We start from the raw sequence: 17366 nt of genomic DNA, 5'->3' as shown, positions 1-17366 counted from the left end.
ATTGGTTGTACAAATGCAACGGGTTGTATTTGAAACAAACTCTCTCTCTCTCTATATATATATATAGGTATATATATAAAACTTAAAAAATATCTCTTGTAACGATGGAATTAAGCTAAAAGCATATCAGATGATTTTACGGATCTTTGTTTCATCTTAATGGTGCACATGCTCAGCAAAAATCATATGTCCGAATACTAGTTTGGGATAATCTTATAAGACCCTGAACTTACAGTTCTAAAAAAACTTGAACCATTTTATCTGAGAAGCAAACTTAATAGCTTATCATTTGAGCTAGACACAGATTTTTTATATCATTTGAAAACTCCATATATTGTGATAACCGTGAACTTTTATCTTAAGGTATTGTCTCACATAAAATTTTCTCATCTAAGACTAGCATTTCATGTATTGATGAATATATATATTTATTTTACAATGAGATTGTTTCATATGTATTCGGTTCACAATGTGAAACCTTTTTATGTGTAACTTTTGTTTCACAAACAATCTAAAAAGTTTCACATTGTGAAACAAATATATATCAATCAATATTCTAAATCTTAGTCTTTATGAAGGAAAAAAAAATTATATGAAATAGCACGTGATGTACTAATGTAATATAATTGGTTAAGCTTGGTTAATAAAGTTAACACAAAATTTTTGGTTAGTATTTGAACCAACCCATATATACAGGGGCGGATGTAGTGCTTTAAAGGAGGGGGGAAGGGACCCCAGTCAAAAACTCAAAAACAAAAATTCATAGGTTAAAATTTAGGTTTTACATGATTTACCTTTCGCTTCCCCCCCCCCCCCAATTACATTTTTCCGTGGGACCCCAACCCCAATCAAAACTGTTACTCTAACAAAAAAAATCTGTTGAAATCAATCAAAAAAACCAAATAAGTTATTCGAAATCGACAAAAACACTAAAAAATATTTCGAAATCAACCAAAAAAACTTTAAAATTCCCTCGAAAACGTTGTAATTAGATTAAAAACACATCGGACGATTTTGCGGGTTTTTAGTCTACCTTAAAGGTGACCCCACTGAACAAAAATCCTGGATCCGCCACTGCATATATATATATATATATATATATATATATATATGAACCAGTGAATGAGCCAAGGGAAGAGGTGGTGACTGTGAATGGCAACCTTTTAACGGACACTCCAAAGTCTTTCTTGTTCCACTCTTTGGCACCAGATTCCCATACCAACATTACTTGCTACGGCAGACAAGAAAGGTGGCTGTTACCATCAACTAAAACTTTTATATATATATATATATATATATATAGAGAGAGAGAGAGAGAGAGAGAGAGGGTTAGTTATTATACAATCCTTGACATTTGTGCAACCAATACAACCCAATCTCAACCGTCTATTTCATTTGATTAATATGTGATTTTATAGAAGTTTTGATTGTTTCCTAATATAAAGTATTRATCATAATTAATGAACTATATTTATCTTTCATAAWTATTCAAATCATAATAAATGAACTCTCATCATTTYCATAAATATCTYAATTTATTGGGTTGCATTGGTTGTACAAATGAGATAGGTTGTATTTGAAACAATCTCTCTCTCTCTCTCTCTCTATATATATATATATATACACACGTATGTATGTATGTATGTATGTATATTATGGTACACATATAAAGGAAAATCAAATGCAAACCACCTACATTTGTACAAATCATTCTTATACGTTGATTTTATTGTTTAATCTTTTAAAAAATTTCATGAAATTGTTTAATCTTATTAAATTTTTCATAAAATACTTTTTTTTGATGAAATTGTTTCATATATAGTTCTGAAATTGTTTTATATAATATTTATGAAATTTTAATGAAATTGTTTCATGTATTTCTCTAAAATTAATATAATGAAGATGATAATATCCATGATTGATACCCTTTACAATAAAAATGATTAATCAATCTCTCATAATTACAAGAAAATGAAAAAAATAAAAAAAATTATGATTGGTTAAATGAGTTTTGTACGGTTTATACAAATAATGTGGTTTGTAAAGTAAACCTCTATCTCTCTCTGTATATATACATACATACATAGATATACATACATACATACACATGTATACTTACATACATATATATATACACACACATGCATACATATATATATATATATGTGTGAGAGAGATTAATTAATTTAATTAAGATGAGAAGGAGTGTTCAAAATATAATAGTGGAGGTCATGAGCATGCTATATTGTGGTGCATCGGCAGCACCTATGTCATGGTGTCTCAAGGAGCATGCTTCTGGCATACGGCAACATCAACACCACATCATATATATATATATATATATATATATTACTTATAAACTATTATTGGTCAAATACTTGACTTTTTTTAAACTCTGCCGTCCCAAATGGATATTTTTCTTCATCTATCTTTCACCATCAATCCTTTTTTATAGGGTTGCATCCACGTAAGACTAGTTTATTTTCATGAAATATGTAAAATAATATTTTTATATTTAAAACTTCACAACAAAATATTATAATGATAAAAAAATTCGAATTTTCATAATAAAATCACTGTAAAGTTTGAAATATAAAAACCTTTTCTCACAAAAATAATATTGCCTCACACGATGATGAGTCTTCTATATTTTTCTTCATCTATCTTTCAATGGCCTCCATATCTACAAGAAAAAGTTGACAATTGCTTTAAATTGAGTGGACCAAAGGGACCTTATCTATTAATATATTTATATTATATAAAATGAAGATTTTTGAAAATTTTATTTTAAATAAATTCTATAAAATCTCCTTTCAAATAGAAAATATAAGAGATAAAATATGAAATTCAATAAATATAATTATTTTCTTATTTTAATTATCAAAGAAAATGCTTGAAATTAAATATAAATGAAAAAATTAATATTTTATATAATAATATATTAAAAATATTTTAATAGCATAATTCATATTGTAATCTCTAAAATAGAACGTTAGTTAGAGATTTTAACTCTTGATTTTTTATTTTGGATAATCATTAGAAATGCTTTAATTTCTTCTTTAAATGTCAACATCAAGACTTATTTTTTAAATATCTAATACATGATTAGACTTGATCCTGTATATAATTTCACTTAATTTTAATACTAAAAATTTAAATTAAATAAATATTTAGAGACAATCTTTGAATTGTTAAGAGGTGAATCTTGTTTGGTAAAAAAAAGTTTTTCTTAATGGTTATAAAATCCTCTGAATGATTTTGTATCCTGAATCTCCCTTAACCATTAAGAGCCTTAATTTCATTATATACAATTACCAAATAATTATATTTCATTTTCCACTATATCATAAGAACCTTTTAATTATTTTGATCATTTAATCATTTTGCACCAAACCATTCACCAATTACTTAAAAACGGACTTAGATAGCCATATAAGTCCGAAAACGATGAACCAAATTATCTGCCACTGGTCATCTTCTATGGAGAAGAACCCAACACGTCTCCTTCTTATCTCTCACTGGTTTTTACATATTTAAGAACCCTAACTCAACTTCAAAAGCTTAAAACTACATCAAGATGATGGTGAAAGTTGAGATCGTTTCTAAAGAAAACATCAAACCATCATCTCCAACACCACAAACCCTAAAATCTTTCAAGCTTTCCATCTTAGATCAGCTCATTCCTGCACCTTATGCACCCATTATCCTCTTCTATCCTAATCAAGATCATGGTGATGGTGCCACTGATCTTGATCATCAACTCCATACACGATTGGAAACCCTAAAGGATTCGTTATCGAAGACGTTAACCGATTTCTACCCGTTAGCTGGAACGATCAAAGACGATCTTTATATCGATTGTGACGACGTTGGTGCTTACTTTGTAGTCGCTCGTGTCAATACTCGTCTCCGTGATTTCCTCGAGAATCCTGATTTGGAGCTCGTAAATCACTTCTTCCCATGTGCGCCTGGTTTCAATGGGAGTGTTGCCGGATGTTGTGTGACGAATGTTCAAGTTAACGTGTTCGAATGTCATGGGATCGCAATCGCTTTGTGCATTTCGCACAAGATTCTTGATGGTGGTGCACTTAGTACTTTCCTAAGAGGGTGGACTGGTTCGAGTCGTGGGTCGAAAGACGTGGTGATCCCGAACCTGGGTGCTCCCTCATTGTTTCCGGCTAATGATTTGTGGCTCCAAGATTCGGCGATGGTAATGTGGGGGTCGTTATTGAAGTTCGGGAAGTGTAGTACGAGGAGATTCGTGTTCGATTCGTCGAAACTAGCTGTTCTTAAGGCAGAGGCAGCCGGGAATGGGGTAAAAGATCCGACCCGAGTGGAGGTGGTGTCGGCTTTGTTATGGAAGTGTGCCATGGCTGCAGCCGAAGAAAAGGTTGGTTTTCGTAAGCCGTCGATGTTGAGCCATGTGGTGAACCTTCGAAAACGGTTAGCATCGACGTTATCGGAAGATTCGATCGGGAATTTGATTTGGATCACGAGTTCAGAATGTGGACCGGAGTCTGAAATCCGAATCAATGACCTGGTGGAACGAGTACGGGGCAGTGTATCAAAGATCAACGGTGAGTTTGTGAAGAATATACGAGGCGATAAAGGGAGAGAAGTGATGGAAGAGTCGCTCGAAAAGTTGAAAGATTGCGGGACGACAAAAGATTACATTGGATTTACGAGCTGGTGTAAGATGGGGTTTTACGAAGCCGATTTCGGGTGGGGAAAGCCGATATGGGTTTGCGGTAGCGTGAGCGACGGTAGCCCGGTGTTCATGAATTTTGTCGTTCTGATGGACATGCGATTCGGAGACGGAATCGAAGCATGGGTGAACATGGATGAACAAGAAATGGAGATCCTACAACACAACCAAGAACTCATGGCATTTGCATCACTTGATCCAAGTCCTCTACAAACAAACCAGTTATCGGTTTTTTAACTGAATACCAACCCAAATATATGTAAGTAGGGTTGACCATCCGATCTAGATATGTTGTTGTCATGGGTTCGATGGGATCGGGATGGTGTCCTTTAGGCTCGTCGAGCTATCGAAACTGGGTTATACTTGTTTTGAACTCGGCTCGATGAATGAAACAAGATATATATATATATATATATATATATATATATATATATATTACTTTAGTTTAGCAGGTAAAAAGGTCGATATTATTATAGAATGTGTGTTGGAGGTTCCCAAGAATTATATGGTGATAGAACCTTCGTTTTCTGTTATGTATTGGATAAAAATTGTTGTGGAAACGAAGGTTTAAATGTAGTAATTCCAGACTACTTGTAAAACAGATGATCATCTTAGGATTAATTGGCTCGTTAGATATACAGGTTAATAAAAAAATTATATGGTGATACAAAATATGTAGACCTCTTGGTTTCGATATTAAATGACCAGAAGCGTTGAAATATATGCTCAAACATTTTAATAAAATTTAATGCCCTTTTCATCTATATTTAATTAAGAGTAGTGTTGCATTGGGCTGTAAATTAATCGAATGTTTAGCGAATCGTTCGTGAACTGTTCGACAAAAAGTTCGTTTATTTAATAAATGAATGAACATGAGCAAAATTTTGTTTATTTAGTTAAATGAACGAACATGAACAAGTGTCTTGTTCGTTCATTTATGTTCGTGAACATTTGTTCATTAACGTTCGTTTATATTCGTTTATGGCCTTAACTTTACGTACTCGATACCTGTGAATTGTGATGAAATAAAACAATTAAAATTCTATTTTTGTCCTATTTTACCATTCAATGGAGTAAGATATCGAAACACAACTTTCTCAAATCATCCAAATATAGATGTCAAAAAGCATTTTTATATGTATAGAAGTCAAAAAGTCAAAGTTAGTTGTAAGAGAATCTTTAAATGCCTTCTTTGACATAGAAAAGAAAGAGTTTTTTTTTTTATTTTTAAATACTTAAACAATTTTTCCATCTTGATCTTTTTCTCTAGTAGAATCAAAGGACGACAATATATGCTCATTCCAGCCTTAACTCAAGAACGCTGCCTTATCGACAATTTTTGAGTAGCCTTTGACAAAAACTCAAAAGACGTAAATTATTTTATGGTCTGTCTAAATGCTTTATCAGAATTTTTTTAGCAATTTTATGGTTGTTTATATAGATGATATTTTGGTTTTCTCTAATATTGTTAAAGGAATGATTGTCAGTACCGAGATCAATTTAAATTACAATAAAGTTTTATAATACAGAGAATTATGAAGATAACTCTAAAAGCATCTTCAATAGTTTTTTTAAAATAATAAAATTTAACTGTTTGTTTTCTATAACTCTCCAACAGCTTCTTTATAATGTTCTTTAAAATAGAGATTACATAAAAAAAAATCCAAATTTAGAGAATTTTTTAAAAACTCGATGTTAAGAGAGAAACGATATTTGATTCAATCCACCAATAAAATGAATTATTAATACTGTAAGGATACTCGTGTAATACATCGAGACACATTTCGATTTCAATGTTTCGTTTTATTTTATTTTTATCTATTTCAATATAATACGATTTTATGTGGTTTTGATAAAGTGATAATGCTCTTATTTTTTAATAAAATATAAATTTAAAAATATCATATAAAATTTGCAAAAAATGTATTAATATTAATATCAAATTAACTATTTAAAAGTTTTTATTTGTTTATTTTTTTAAATTCAAATGTTTTATTATAATTTAATTTATCGTAACGAAGTAGCTTAATTTAGGTTTAATAATATTTTTTTATAAAGATAATAATTAAATATTCTGTTAGAACTCAATAATTTTTCTAATTATATTTTAGATTTTTGATATTTTAAAATGAGATGTTTATCCTATATTTGATTATGTTTATCCGTAATTAGTTACACGAATTCAAACATAGAGCTTTAATAAGTTGTATTTATGCAAAATTTACTTGTAATATTAAATTTTAAGTAATATGCATCAATAAACGGTATTTCATGCATAAAAAATGGTTTTTAAGAGTTTTTGTCAAATAATTTATAATATAATATAGATTTTACAAGAACTTCTTTCTAAAAATGTATTAGAATGATAAAATAGAGAATATTATAATAAATGTTAAAATCTCCAAAATAGAGCTTTGGAATTGATTAAAAAAAAGGTAAACAACCTCGGATATACGAAGTAGACCTATCTACAACCCATCCCAAGTTCCCAACACGTTGATTCGATTTAGGATCGTGTAGACAAAAACCAGAAGACGAAAAATTAACAATTGGTCTTATGTCCGAGCCACAAAACTTCCCGTACAACCATACTATTCATGAATTATACATTACGGTGTGAATTTGCATGATTACAGGAAAACCCGAGATATGTGCAAATGTAACACGAAAGTAAGCAAACCCCATATGCATTATGGTTCGTTTGAGCAACAGGGAGTGAGCATCTTCAATATATTTCGATCCATTTGAGTCAATTTATCGACCCGTGGCTTAACATCAACTTGGAGTTGGCATGGACAACGATCATGACGTACAGAATGCTTTGAATTTATAGAATGCCTGCCAAATGCAAATGAAGCAGATTAAACATCTACACGCTCGTGTTTTGATTTGAAGGGCATGGTCGGTGTAACTGATTAAGCAAGAGACTGACCTCATTTGTGCTGTGGTTGACACTGGTGGTTAAGCCGGGCGGTTTGTGGTGGTTAACCGAGTAGTTTTGATTGGTTAAGTGGTTTGTGCTATGAATCCAGCGTCCGTCTCATATACCTCAGGGCTGATCTTAATGTAGCCCTGGCTTTCCCGTCTGGGGTGCACCCCGATAATACCATTTCCTCATAAACACGTGGAACCTGAAACAAAACCAAACGAGCCCAATATATACCATCTGAGGTGGGGTATTGGGGAGTGGGGTGTAGGCAAACCTGTCTTCTACCCCGGAGAGTAGAGCAGCCCTAAACCCTAAAAGGTCCCATTTGGTCGTGGATTTGGAGGGATCTGGAATTGAATTCCATTCCTATCCATGTTTGGTTTGAAAGATTTCATGGATTTGAAATCCTAGGATTTAATTAAAATCCCACAAACATGACGTTTTAAAATCCCATGGAGGTGGAGGTGGTTGGCATATCATGGGATTTTGTAGAAATTTCTATACAATAATGTTTTAAAATATGTGAAAAACATTTATTTTGTAATAATCAATTAATAAAAAGGTAATTTGATTACTTCTATAATTATTTACAATCTGTTTTTATAACTAATGGAATTTAATTTCATTCCATATCCTACAAACCAAACGCACCAAAGATTCCAAAATCCTTCCAAATCCAAGTCCCTGTCAAAACCATTTCATCAAACCAAACGCCCCCTGACTGTTTTGCCGAAAGTGTGTGAAAAAGAAAGCTTTCGGGTTTACCAAGGATCCAATATGGATTTAAATGTAAGTAGAACAATAGATTCCATACCTCGCTAAATTTCTCCACGCGAATTAAAGCTTTCATAAGAGTAGTGTATGTGACGACATCCGCTTTCAGGCCCTGTAATCGGAAAAGAATAACACTGAAATTAGTGACAGCATGATAGAGAGGTGAAACAGATGTAGAAAACTGAAGGACACTTGCATTTTCCTTCATGTATTGTAAAACTGCAAAGGCTTCAACGTCTCTTTTATCTTCGCTAAAAGCGTTGATTAATGCATTGAGAGCTAAATTACTCGGCTTCAGACCATCACCGGTCATGATCTTAAATGTATTAGCTGCTTGATTCGATAGACCCTGTTCCATAAACAAATTTTCAAGAAAAGAGATACATTAGAGCAAGAATTTGGGGGCAAGATTTCCGTTGCGAACGGAGGGACCAATGATAGTGCGCCGTGTGTCCAGGACATTCATCATGAATGTTGTGAAAATTTCACGTCCATTATTTGTGATGAATGAGGACAAGTTTCGCGTTCTCGGTTGTTCCGCAGTTCGCTACTGAACTTTCCTCTTAAAGTGTAAACCAGAAAGTCAAAGTGGTATCTTCAATTAAAAAGAAAAAATGTTGATGTTCTTACACTGATCTTGTTATGCTCTACAGTTCCAAGATGCAAGTTTTTTTTATAATTTCAAATAATCATTTGCAATAACCCCAAAAAAATGTATTTTCACTTCATTGAAACATGTGTCTTAAGTAATTACTGTATGGAATCCAATGTGATTTATATATCCAAATTTTGCAACACAATGTCATTTTAAATCTAAGTAATTGAAGTTGTTTCTTGGTTTTTATGCATATGTGCATACCGTCCAGAAGAACGGTTATGTCACACCAAACAGGGACAACTAGTTTTTGTTATGTATGCACATGTCCATGCTGTCAGTTTTTCATTTTTTGGGGTTTCCCCTAGTACATACATATGAAAAATGGACAAAGAAAGGAGGCATCGAGCGTACCCTTTGTGCATAGGCATTAATCAACGCATTATACATGGTTAACGATGGCTTCAAACCAGCAGACTTCATCACCTCCAAGCACTCGATAGCATCATTGTACCTCCCCGACTTCCCATATACGTCAACCAGTGTAGTATAAGTGACAATATTAGGTAGCAAACCGTCACTTTGCATCTTCCCCAACAAGCTCTTTACTTTCTCCCATTTCTCTTGCTGCCCAAACAAGTTGATCATTATATTATAAGTGGTCTCACAAGGCAAACACCCACTTTGCTGCATTTCATCGAACAGCTTCTCTGCTTTCTCATGCTGCCCAGATTTACAATGGCAATCTATAAGTGTATTCCAAGTAACAGTATCAGGCTCAATCCCTTCAACTTTCATCCTCTCCACTGTCGCCATTACATGATCAAGAATGTTTTTCTTTCCAAAAGTATCGATCATAACATTATAGAACTGTCTATCTGGTTTAACTCCACAACTCTGCATCTCTTTTAATACTTTAAATGATTTCTGCCACTCCCCTCGATCACGATAACTAGCTAAAATCCTACTAAAAACAAATGAATTTGGCTTCACATCGTTAGATTCCATCTCTTTCAGCACAATTCGTGCACTCTCCCATCTACCTGCGTTCCCATAAGCATCGATCAAAAGACTGTAAGTATGTTCATCTGGCAAAACCCCATTCTTCTCCATTTCACTCACTATCCACTCTGCATCTTTCAAACTACCATTTTTCACATACCCCTTTAATACAGCATTGTAAGCTCTAGTTCTGGGTTTCAATTCACCTTCTTTGATTTCTTCAAAAACTGCCTCAGCCTCCTCCGCTCTTCCCAAATTCCCCAATTCGGAAATCAGCGAAACCATAGTTGAAGTCCTGGGATTCATCCCTTTCCCTTGAATTACACCTAAAAAGTACATAGCTCTATCAACATCACCTGATTTAGCAAACCCTAAAACTATATCATTCAACAATTGCCAATCTAGCTCGATAGCATCCGATATCATTTCATCATACAATTTCTCCAAAATCCCCGAATCGATCTTATTACTACGAACTAAAGACTGAATAATTAAACTGTAATTCACAAAATCTGACTGGTAACCCTCCCGTCGCATCCTGTTCATCAAATTTATAGCTTTCTCCAGTTCATCGTTACGCGCACATGCACCAATTAGGGCATTATAGGTTAATGGAGTTAATGTTTGTCTCTGAGCTAATAAGAAAGCTTCATATAGCTTCTCGGAGCGTCCGAGCGCGTGGATTAATATCGAGTAGAGCAATTCATATGAGAAACAGAGATTATGCTTCTGGAGCCACGTAACGAGTGCATAGCCGATCGAGAATGAGGATTTTGAAGAAGGTGAAGATGTTAGGGATTTGAGAAGGGCGTGCCATAGCGGAGCTGGGACAACTCGGTATGACTCAGCAAGCCGTAACTCGGCCTGGTCGAGTGAGGCGGGTGAGTTGGATGAGGCAGAGTCGGAGTCGGAGTTGTAGGTGGAGAGAAACTGAAGGAGAGGTGAGAAATCGTAACGGCGGTGGGGGTAGAGAGAAACGACGTCGGCTTGTGTAATTGTATCATCTTCAGATAAGGAGGAAGAAGAAGATAAACGGAGAGATGAGTTGTTGACGTAAAAGGCCGTCGAGGAGAGTGGTTGTGACAGTGGTTGGTAACGGTTGCGGTGGCGGAGGAAGCGGTTGGTGGTGGATAAGGGCGGAGGGAGGAGGAGAGCGTTCATTTTCTACAGTTTTTTTCAAAACTGTTGGGTGGTCGGAAAACAGGATGGACATTCATATGTTGGATAAGTTACATATTCAGTCCCTAAACTATGAGGTATTAACAGTTTTAACCTCTTAGAATTTATGATATTCTCGCCCAAACATACAGATTGCCTAAACAGGATGGACATTCATATATTTGAGAAGTTACGTATTCAGTCCCTAAACTATGAGGTATTTACAGTTTTAACCTTCGACTTCCCTTTTCGTCCATGTGGTTTGTAGAGAATTGTTATATTCGTCCAAATGTTTTTCAAATTATGATTTTCATTTCTATGGTTAAAAATCATAGGAATGTATATAGTTTAAAATCCAACAGATTTATATGGATCTGATTTGAATAGGGGTGTATGTGGGTTGGGTTGGACGGTTTACAACATTTTTACAACCCTACCCAATTATGACGGTTTGGAAAAAAAATTTAACCCAACCCAACCCTTGCGTGTTAGGTTGGGTTGACGGGTTAGTAGTTACATAAATTTGACGAATGAAAATAATTCATAAAACTTAAGTTTATAAACCATATTATTAAACGTTCTATCTAAAATGGTTACAATAGTTTTACATAACGTTTTTGGACACTTCAATAAGTGTTTTAGAATGATTTTTAAATAAAATATCGTATTAGTTATTTTATATAAATATTTTGAGAAGTGGCCCTAAAACTCATCTATTTATAGGACACCTATGTTCATATACACTTTTCACGTCGTGTCATATAAAATAACTAATATGATACTTTATTTTAAAAACGTCATAGAATTTGTTAGGACGTCCAAAATCATCCTATAAACATATTGTAACTCTTTTAAATAAAACATTTTTCTTGTTTCGTCCTATAAAGAATCATATTAGGACACTTAGACATTTTAGGCATCCTATAAGATCTAATGTTGTTGTAGCGAAATGCTATAACTAAACATTTTATTTCCAATAAAGTACAACATCAAATGACGGGGTATTTAGATTGATGGATTCGTCAACAAAATATCTATCAGTATCATTCATATTCTCTGACATATCAATTTGTTGTTGTTGCAAAAAAGATTTCAATAATTTTCTCTTATTAATTAAATTATTTGTCATCATTCTTTCATCGCGAATCTTTTTTGGTAACCTATACGTTTACTTAAAATGAAATATAAACATAATATCAATAAAAAGTATACATTAATATATATATATATATATATATATATATAAATTTATAAAAATTATATATTAGCGATGGTTTGGCGGATTGAGCTAGGCCCAACCCAATTTCAACTATCCTAATTAGCGGGTTAGGGGTTTGGCGTGTAGGCGGTTAGACGGGTTGAATTTAATTGGGTTGTTAGCGGGTTGGGTTGGACGGATTTTGCGGGTTAACGGTTTTTTATGCACCCCTAGATCTGATCCAATCAGTCGATATAAGTTTGATTTTGTCATTCAATCGGTTTCATCCATTAGATCCTGCTATTGGATTTTGTCATTCAAATTGGATAATAATTTCATTGGATCAGTTCGATTCTATTGAATTATGGACTGTAATCTAAGAGCTGACCAATCCAATTTGAATCTAATTCGGTCCAATTACAATTGCATATCTGATTATTGTCGATTAATTTTAATTAAATTCATTGATTTAAATTGAATCAGATGACTTTATGCACAGTTTTATACAATTTATTACTGTTTTTTCTTTATGATTTCCACCATATCGGACAAAAGTCCCTATATTTAACAAGTCCATGTTTTATCTTATAAAAGTGGCTTCTGTGTCTCGCTGGACCGAATTCCAAAAACTGCTAATGAATTTGTTGCAGAAAGAATCAATCTTCATCAAACAAACTCCATGGCTAGTGAAGGTTAGCCTTCATAGATCTTGTTTCTTTCATTTTTGTATACTTTGAAAGTCTTAGAGAGAGAAAGGGTGAAAGAATCGTGCTCTACCGCCGCCACCACCGTTATTCATGGATGGTCACCGGCGGCGCCATACCCACAAGCATAATTGGTTCCGTTACCTAATTCCGGCCATTTCTGCCATCTCCGGTGCCATTCTCCTCCTCTACTGTTTCCTCTCTTTTCTCGCCCCTTCTCCTGATCATCATCTTCACCACTTTGGACGACGCCATAGCTCAGTAAGTTCGCTCTCTTTCAAATTATTAGCAAAAATCACAGCCATTTGCATACGGGTACTTGCTTAATAGATTAAATTCTCTTTATTCTTCAATTTTTTTCTTGATTTCAGTTCGATCATACCGCCATTGATGATGATACACCTACAGTTCCTTCAGTCTTCAAAGTTCCAGTGAGCTTTTTCGCCATTAATTTCTATTGCTTATATTGGGATATCATATGAATGCTTGTAATCTAGCTATCAAATCTTGACTAGATCCAAAATTGTTATATAATCTCATTCAATTATGATTCATTTATCATTTTGTTTGAGATCTAGACCAGTGGCAAGATGATTAGCGACCGAAATCTTTGGAGTACATCGATGTCGAAGTTCTATTTCGGATGTAGTAATGCCAGCAGTCAGTTTCCAAGTAAATGGTTTTCGAATTAGTTTCAGTAAAAATGTGTTCTTTCTTTCTTGTAGTCCTTTCGGCTAAACAGGTTCATTTTGGGTGTTTTTCTTTAACCACAGAAGCTCAAGCAGTTACACGGCCCAATCGATACTTGCTGATTGCTACCAGTGGAGGTTTAAACCAACAAAGAACTGGGGTAAGTTCTTTATATTCTTTAAGGAATGTATTCGTTGGGAGGTTTTTATGTTTATGGAAACAACTGCCCTACTTTTTGGGGTCGAGGACAGATCTGCATACATTTGGTTTCATGTGTCTGTTTTTCTCAGATAACAGATGCTGTTGTTGCTGCACGCATTCTAAATGCTACTCTCGTTGTGCCTAAGCTCGATAAAAAATCTTTCTGGAAGGATGCTAGGTTAGCAGTCGATAAATCTGTTAATAAACAGAATGTGCTTATAGATCTCTTAGTTGGATGTAACTTGTATAATGCGTTTCTTGTACAGCACTTTTTCGGAGATATTTGATGTTGATTGGTTTATATCACATCTATCGAGAGATGTTAAGATTATAAGAGAACTTCCTCATAAGGGTGGCAGGAAATGGTCTCCGTATAGCACGCGTGTGCCTAGAAAGTGTAACGAAAGATGCTATCATATTCGTGTCCTACCTCTATTTTCAAAGAAGCGTGTAAGTCACTCTTCTCTAAAACTCTATCATCTTCATTATATCTGTTTTATAAAGCATACCACCAGGGTCGTTCCAATCATTTTGGAGGCCCGGTTACATCTGTACCGAAACTATTGGAAGGCGGGTTATAGATTAGGATTCTGCTACAAAAGTTGAAGCATTGCCCCAAGACTCGAACACATGTGAAATTAGGCCCCAAAATTTTGTGGGTCGTGTTCAGAATTCCACATTTAACATGCTAAGGAATGGCCGGAGTACCATTTGCATGATTTATATCAAAATGTCGCTAAGATGAAATGTATTAATTTTGGCAGGCTGTTCAGCTGAGCAAGTTTGATTACAGACTTGCTAACAAGTTGGAAACTGATTTCCAAAAGCTTAGATGCAGGGTAAACTACCATGCTTTAAAATTTACTGCTCCCATTATTGAAATGGGTCAAACGTTGGTCAACCGAATGAGGAATATGGGAAAACACTTTGTTGCTCTGCATTTGAGGTATGCCTTTGAGGTTTCTTTACACCATTCCTGTTTCTTGGGCAAACATTACGTTGCCACTATTTTGTTTGAAAATTGCTTTTATTATACATAGAGAAACAGGGGCAGGTTCATTTGAGAACCCACTATTTATGATGAATATTCATGAATGAAAGTATGATATTCATTATGAATAATGTTCATTCATCATGAATTGTAGGTTCTCACTGTTCTCAAAATATCAAAATATTTGTTGTTCCTAATCATTCATGATGAATAGTTGTCTTATTGTTCCCGTTTCACTGCATATGCTGTTTTTTAGGATGTATTAGATTGTAAGTTGTGTCAGCACACTTCTTTATTTTTCAAGTTTCGTGATTTCTCTTAGGTTTGAACCCGATATGCTTGCATTCTCCGGATGCTATTATGGTGGAGGAGAGAAGGAAATAAAAGAACTCGGTAAAATACGGAAGAGGTGGAAAACACTACATGTAAGGATCCAATTCTCATGCTTAAGTCCATAACCTGAACCAGAAACCAATAACTTAGGCCATGTTTGGCAACCATAAGCCATCTTATTTTTTGAGCTTATTGAAAAAGCCCTGTTTGGTTAGCCATAAGCTAGCTTTTTGAAAACTATTTCAAGTAGTGGTTCAATAAGCTCTTGGGTTTTTTCCACTTTCTTCCAATTATGCCCCTTGTATTCTTCTGATTAGTTTTCAACATATTCTTTTAGGTCATTTTACATTATCATCTAGCTTGTTAGCTAGTTTTTACCAAACATGACTAGTTTATCAACTAACAGCTAGCTTGTTAACCAACAAGTAGCTTTTCAGTTTAATATACCCGGCTTAATTTTGTGGGTATATATATATTATTTGCAGATTAGCGATCCAGAGAAAGAAAGGAGACAAGGGAGATGCCCGCTTACACCTGAAGAAGTAGGTTTGATGTTGAGAGCACTCGGGTACGACAAAGATGTTCATATTTACGTGGCTTCCGGTGAAGTATACGGTGGGAACGAGACATTGGCTCCATTGAGGGCACTTTTCCCAAATATTCATTCAAAAGACACCATAGCTACCACACAAGAACTCGAACCGTTCTCGCCATTCTCTTCTCGTATGGCTGCACTAGACTTTATGGTGTGTGATCAAAGTGATGTCTTCGTTACTAATAACAATGGTAACATGGCCAAAATATTGGCTGGACGAAGGTATGTTCTTCTCTCTTTCCACGTACAGGATATATTGTATGCTTTATAAGATGTCAGATACGTTTAAGGGGTTGTTTGGTTGGTTTTCCATCAAGTCCTAAATGGATAAAGCTGTCTTTGTGGATTAATCTGTATGTACAAATTGGGAAGGTCTTTTTCATAGATGAAAGGAGCATGTTTTTTAATTGGGAAGGGTTGGTTTGGAAAAAACTTGACTTTCTGCATAAAGCTCGCCCCTAGAAGCTTACTAAATAAGTCACTTTTTATATCATTGAGCCTTTAGCTGACTGAATAAGTTGCTAGTCCTATTAAGCTCATTAAGCTATTAACGGGCATGGCCTAAATCTCCAAATGTACTTATTTATAGGACTTACGTTTATAGGACCAAACAACTGTGCGTTCTATGTAAAAGTGTTAAAGTAAGTCGGTAGGACGCTTTTGGGCATTATAACAATTTTTCATACTAGTGCAAAAACGTGTCCTATTAGCTTTTTTATAGGACACTTTTGAGAAAAAGTTCTATGAACACATCTTATAATACACGTTATTACAAGACCTTTTTTCAAATAATGTCGTAGAAAAAATCAATGGGACATATTATTTGAAAAGTGTCCTATCAACTTATTGCAACAGTTTTACATAGGACGCACAATTGTTTGGTTATATAAACTTAAGTTCTATATAACAATTTGTTAGGACATTTAGACATAATGATGATTGTGAAGTGATGGTTTTGTTGCGTTACAGGAGATACTTCGGACACAAACCAACAATACGTCCAAACGCAAAGAAACTGTATCGCATGTTCTTGGAACGAGAAAACATGACATGGGAAGAATTCTCGTCAAGAGTCGAGGCGCATCAGATTGGTTTCATGGGGGAACCAAACGAGGTAAGGCCTGGTCGAGGCGAGTTTCATGAGAACCCTACTTCTTGTATATGTGAACAAACAGATAAAACGGAACCCACCGCTCGAAAGATCAACACGGGTATTTCTGAGGCAGATGAAGTTGTTGATCCAGAAATGTACGAGGATGATGAAGATGAAGATATGGTTGTCTCCAATCTTGAATATCTTTTTAATGGCACAAATGTGGATGGTGTTCCTGAGGAAAATGAATTGGAAGAGTTGCTTTCAGATTGAATTTCAAGAAATCTTGATTTGTTAATTTGAGGTGAAAGCCATTTGTGGTTTGATTTGCAACAATTGTACAGAAGATGTAGAAATATTGAATGAGATAATGATATCGTCCATAAAATCGAACTTGA

The 17366-nt window shown here is 34.4% G+C and overlaps 3 protein-coding genes across 5 annotated transcripts; 2 read left to right on the top strand and 1 right to left on the bottom strand.

Annotated features, from left to right (window-relative positions):
* The first annotated feature begins 3577 nt into the window (after window positions 1-3577).
* LOC112510504 (BAHD acyltransferase At5g47980-like) lies at window positions 3578-5015 on the top strand. The gene has a single exon (XM_025115934.1). It carries the CDS (start codon window positions 3578-3580, stop codon window positions 4940-4942), a length of 1365 nt encoding a protein of 454 aa, XP_024971702.1. The 3' UTR covers window positions 4943-5015.
* Window positions 5016-7173: 2158 nt separating this feature from the next.
* LOC112509885 (pentatricopeptide repeat-containing protein At5g42310, chloroplastic) lies at window positions 7174-11166 on the bottom strand. Its single transcript, XM_025115082.1, has 5 exons — window positions 9418-11166; window positions 8605-8757; window positions 8449-8520; window positions 7638-7836; window positions 7174-7543 (listed from the first exon to the last, which is right to left on the bottom strand). The coding sequence occupies exons 1-4, from the start codon at window positions 11164-11166 to the stop codon at window positions 7726-7728; spliced, it is 2085 nt and encodes a 694-aa protein (XP_024970850.1). The 3' UTR covers window positions 7174-7543; window positions 7638-7725.
* Window positions 11167-13016: 1850 nt separating this feature from the next.
* Window positions 13017-17366, top strand: LOC112509517 (O-fucosyltransferase 6-like). Of its 3 annotated transcripts, none has more exons than XM_025114509.1 (10): window positions 13017-13326; window positions 13437-13496; window positions 13644-13737; window positions 13839-13915; window positions 14046-14134; window positions 14223-14406; window positions 14721-14902; window positions 15270-15372; window positions 15766-16097; window positions 16845-17366. In XM_025114509.1, exons 1-10 carry the CDS (start codon window positions 13159-13161, stop codon window positions 17239-17241), a joined length of 1686 nt encoding a protein of 561 aa, XP_024970277.1. In that variant the 5' UTR covers window positions 13017-13158; the 3' UTR covers window positions 17242-17366. The 3 variants fall into 3 exon arrangements, with proteins under 3 accessions (XP_024970277.1, XP_024970279.1, XP_024970278.1); XM_025114511.1 differs by having other exon boundaries at window positions 13299-13326; window positions 13638-13737; XM_025114510.1 differs by lacking the exon at window positions 13017-13326 and having other exon boundaries at window positions 13437-13553.

The sequence above is a fragment of the Cynara cardunculus genome, assembly GCF_001531365.2.
Source record: "Cynara cardunculus var. scolymus isolate 2C chromosome LG 3, CcrdV1, whole genome shotgun sequence".
NCBI classification, from domain to species: domain Eukaryota; kingdom Viridiplantae; phylum Streptophyta; class Magnoliopsida; order Asterales; family Asteraceae; genus Cynara; species Cynara cardunculus.
This window is presented reverse-complemented; position numbering and strand designations above follow the sequence as displayed.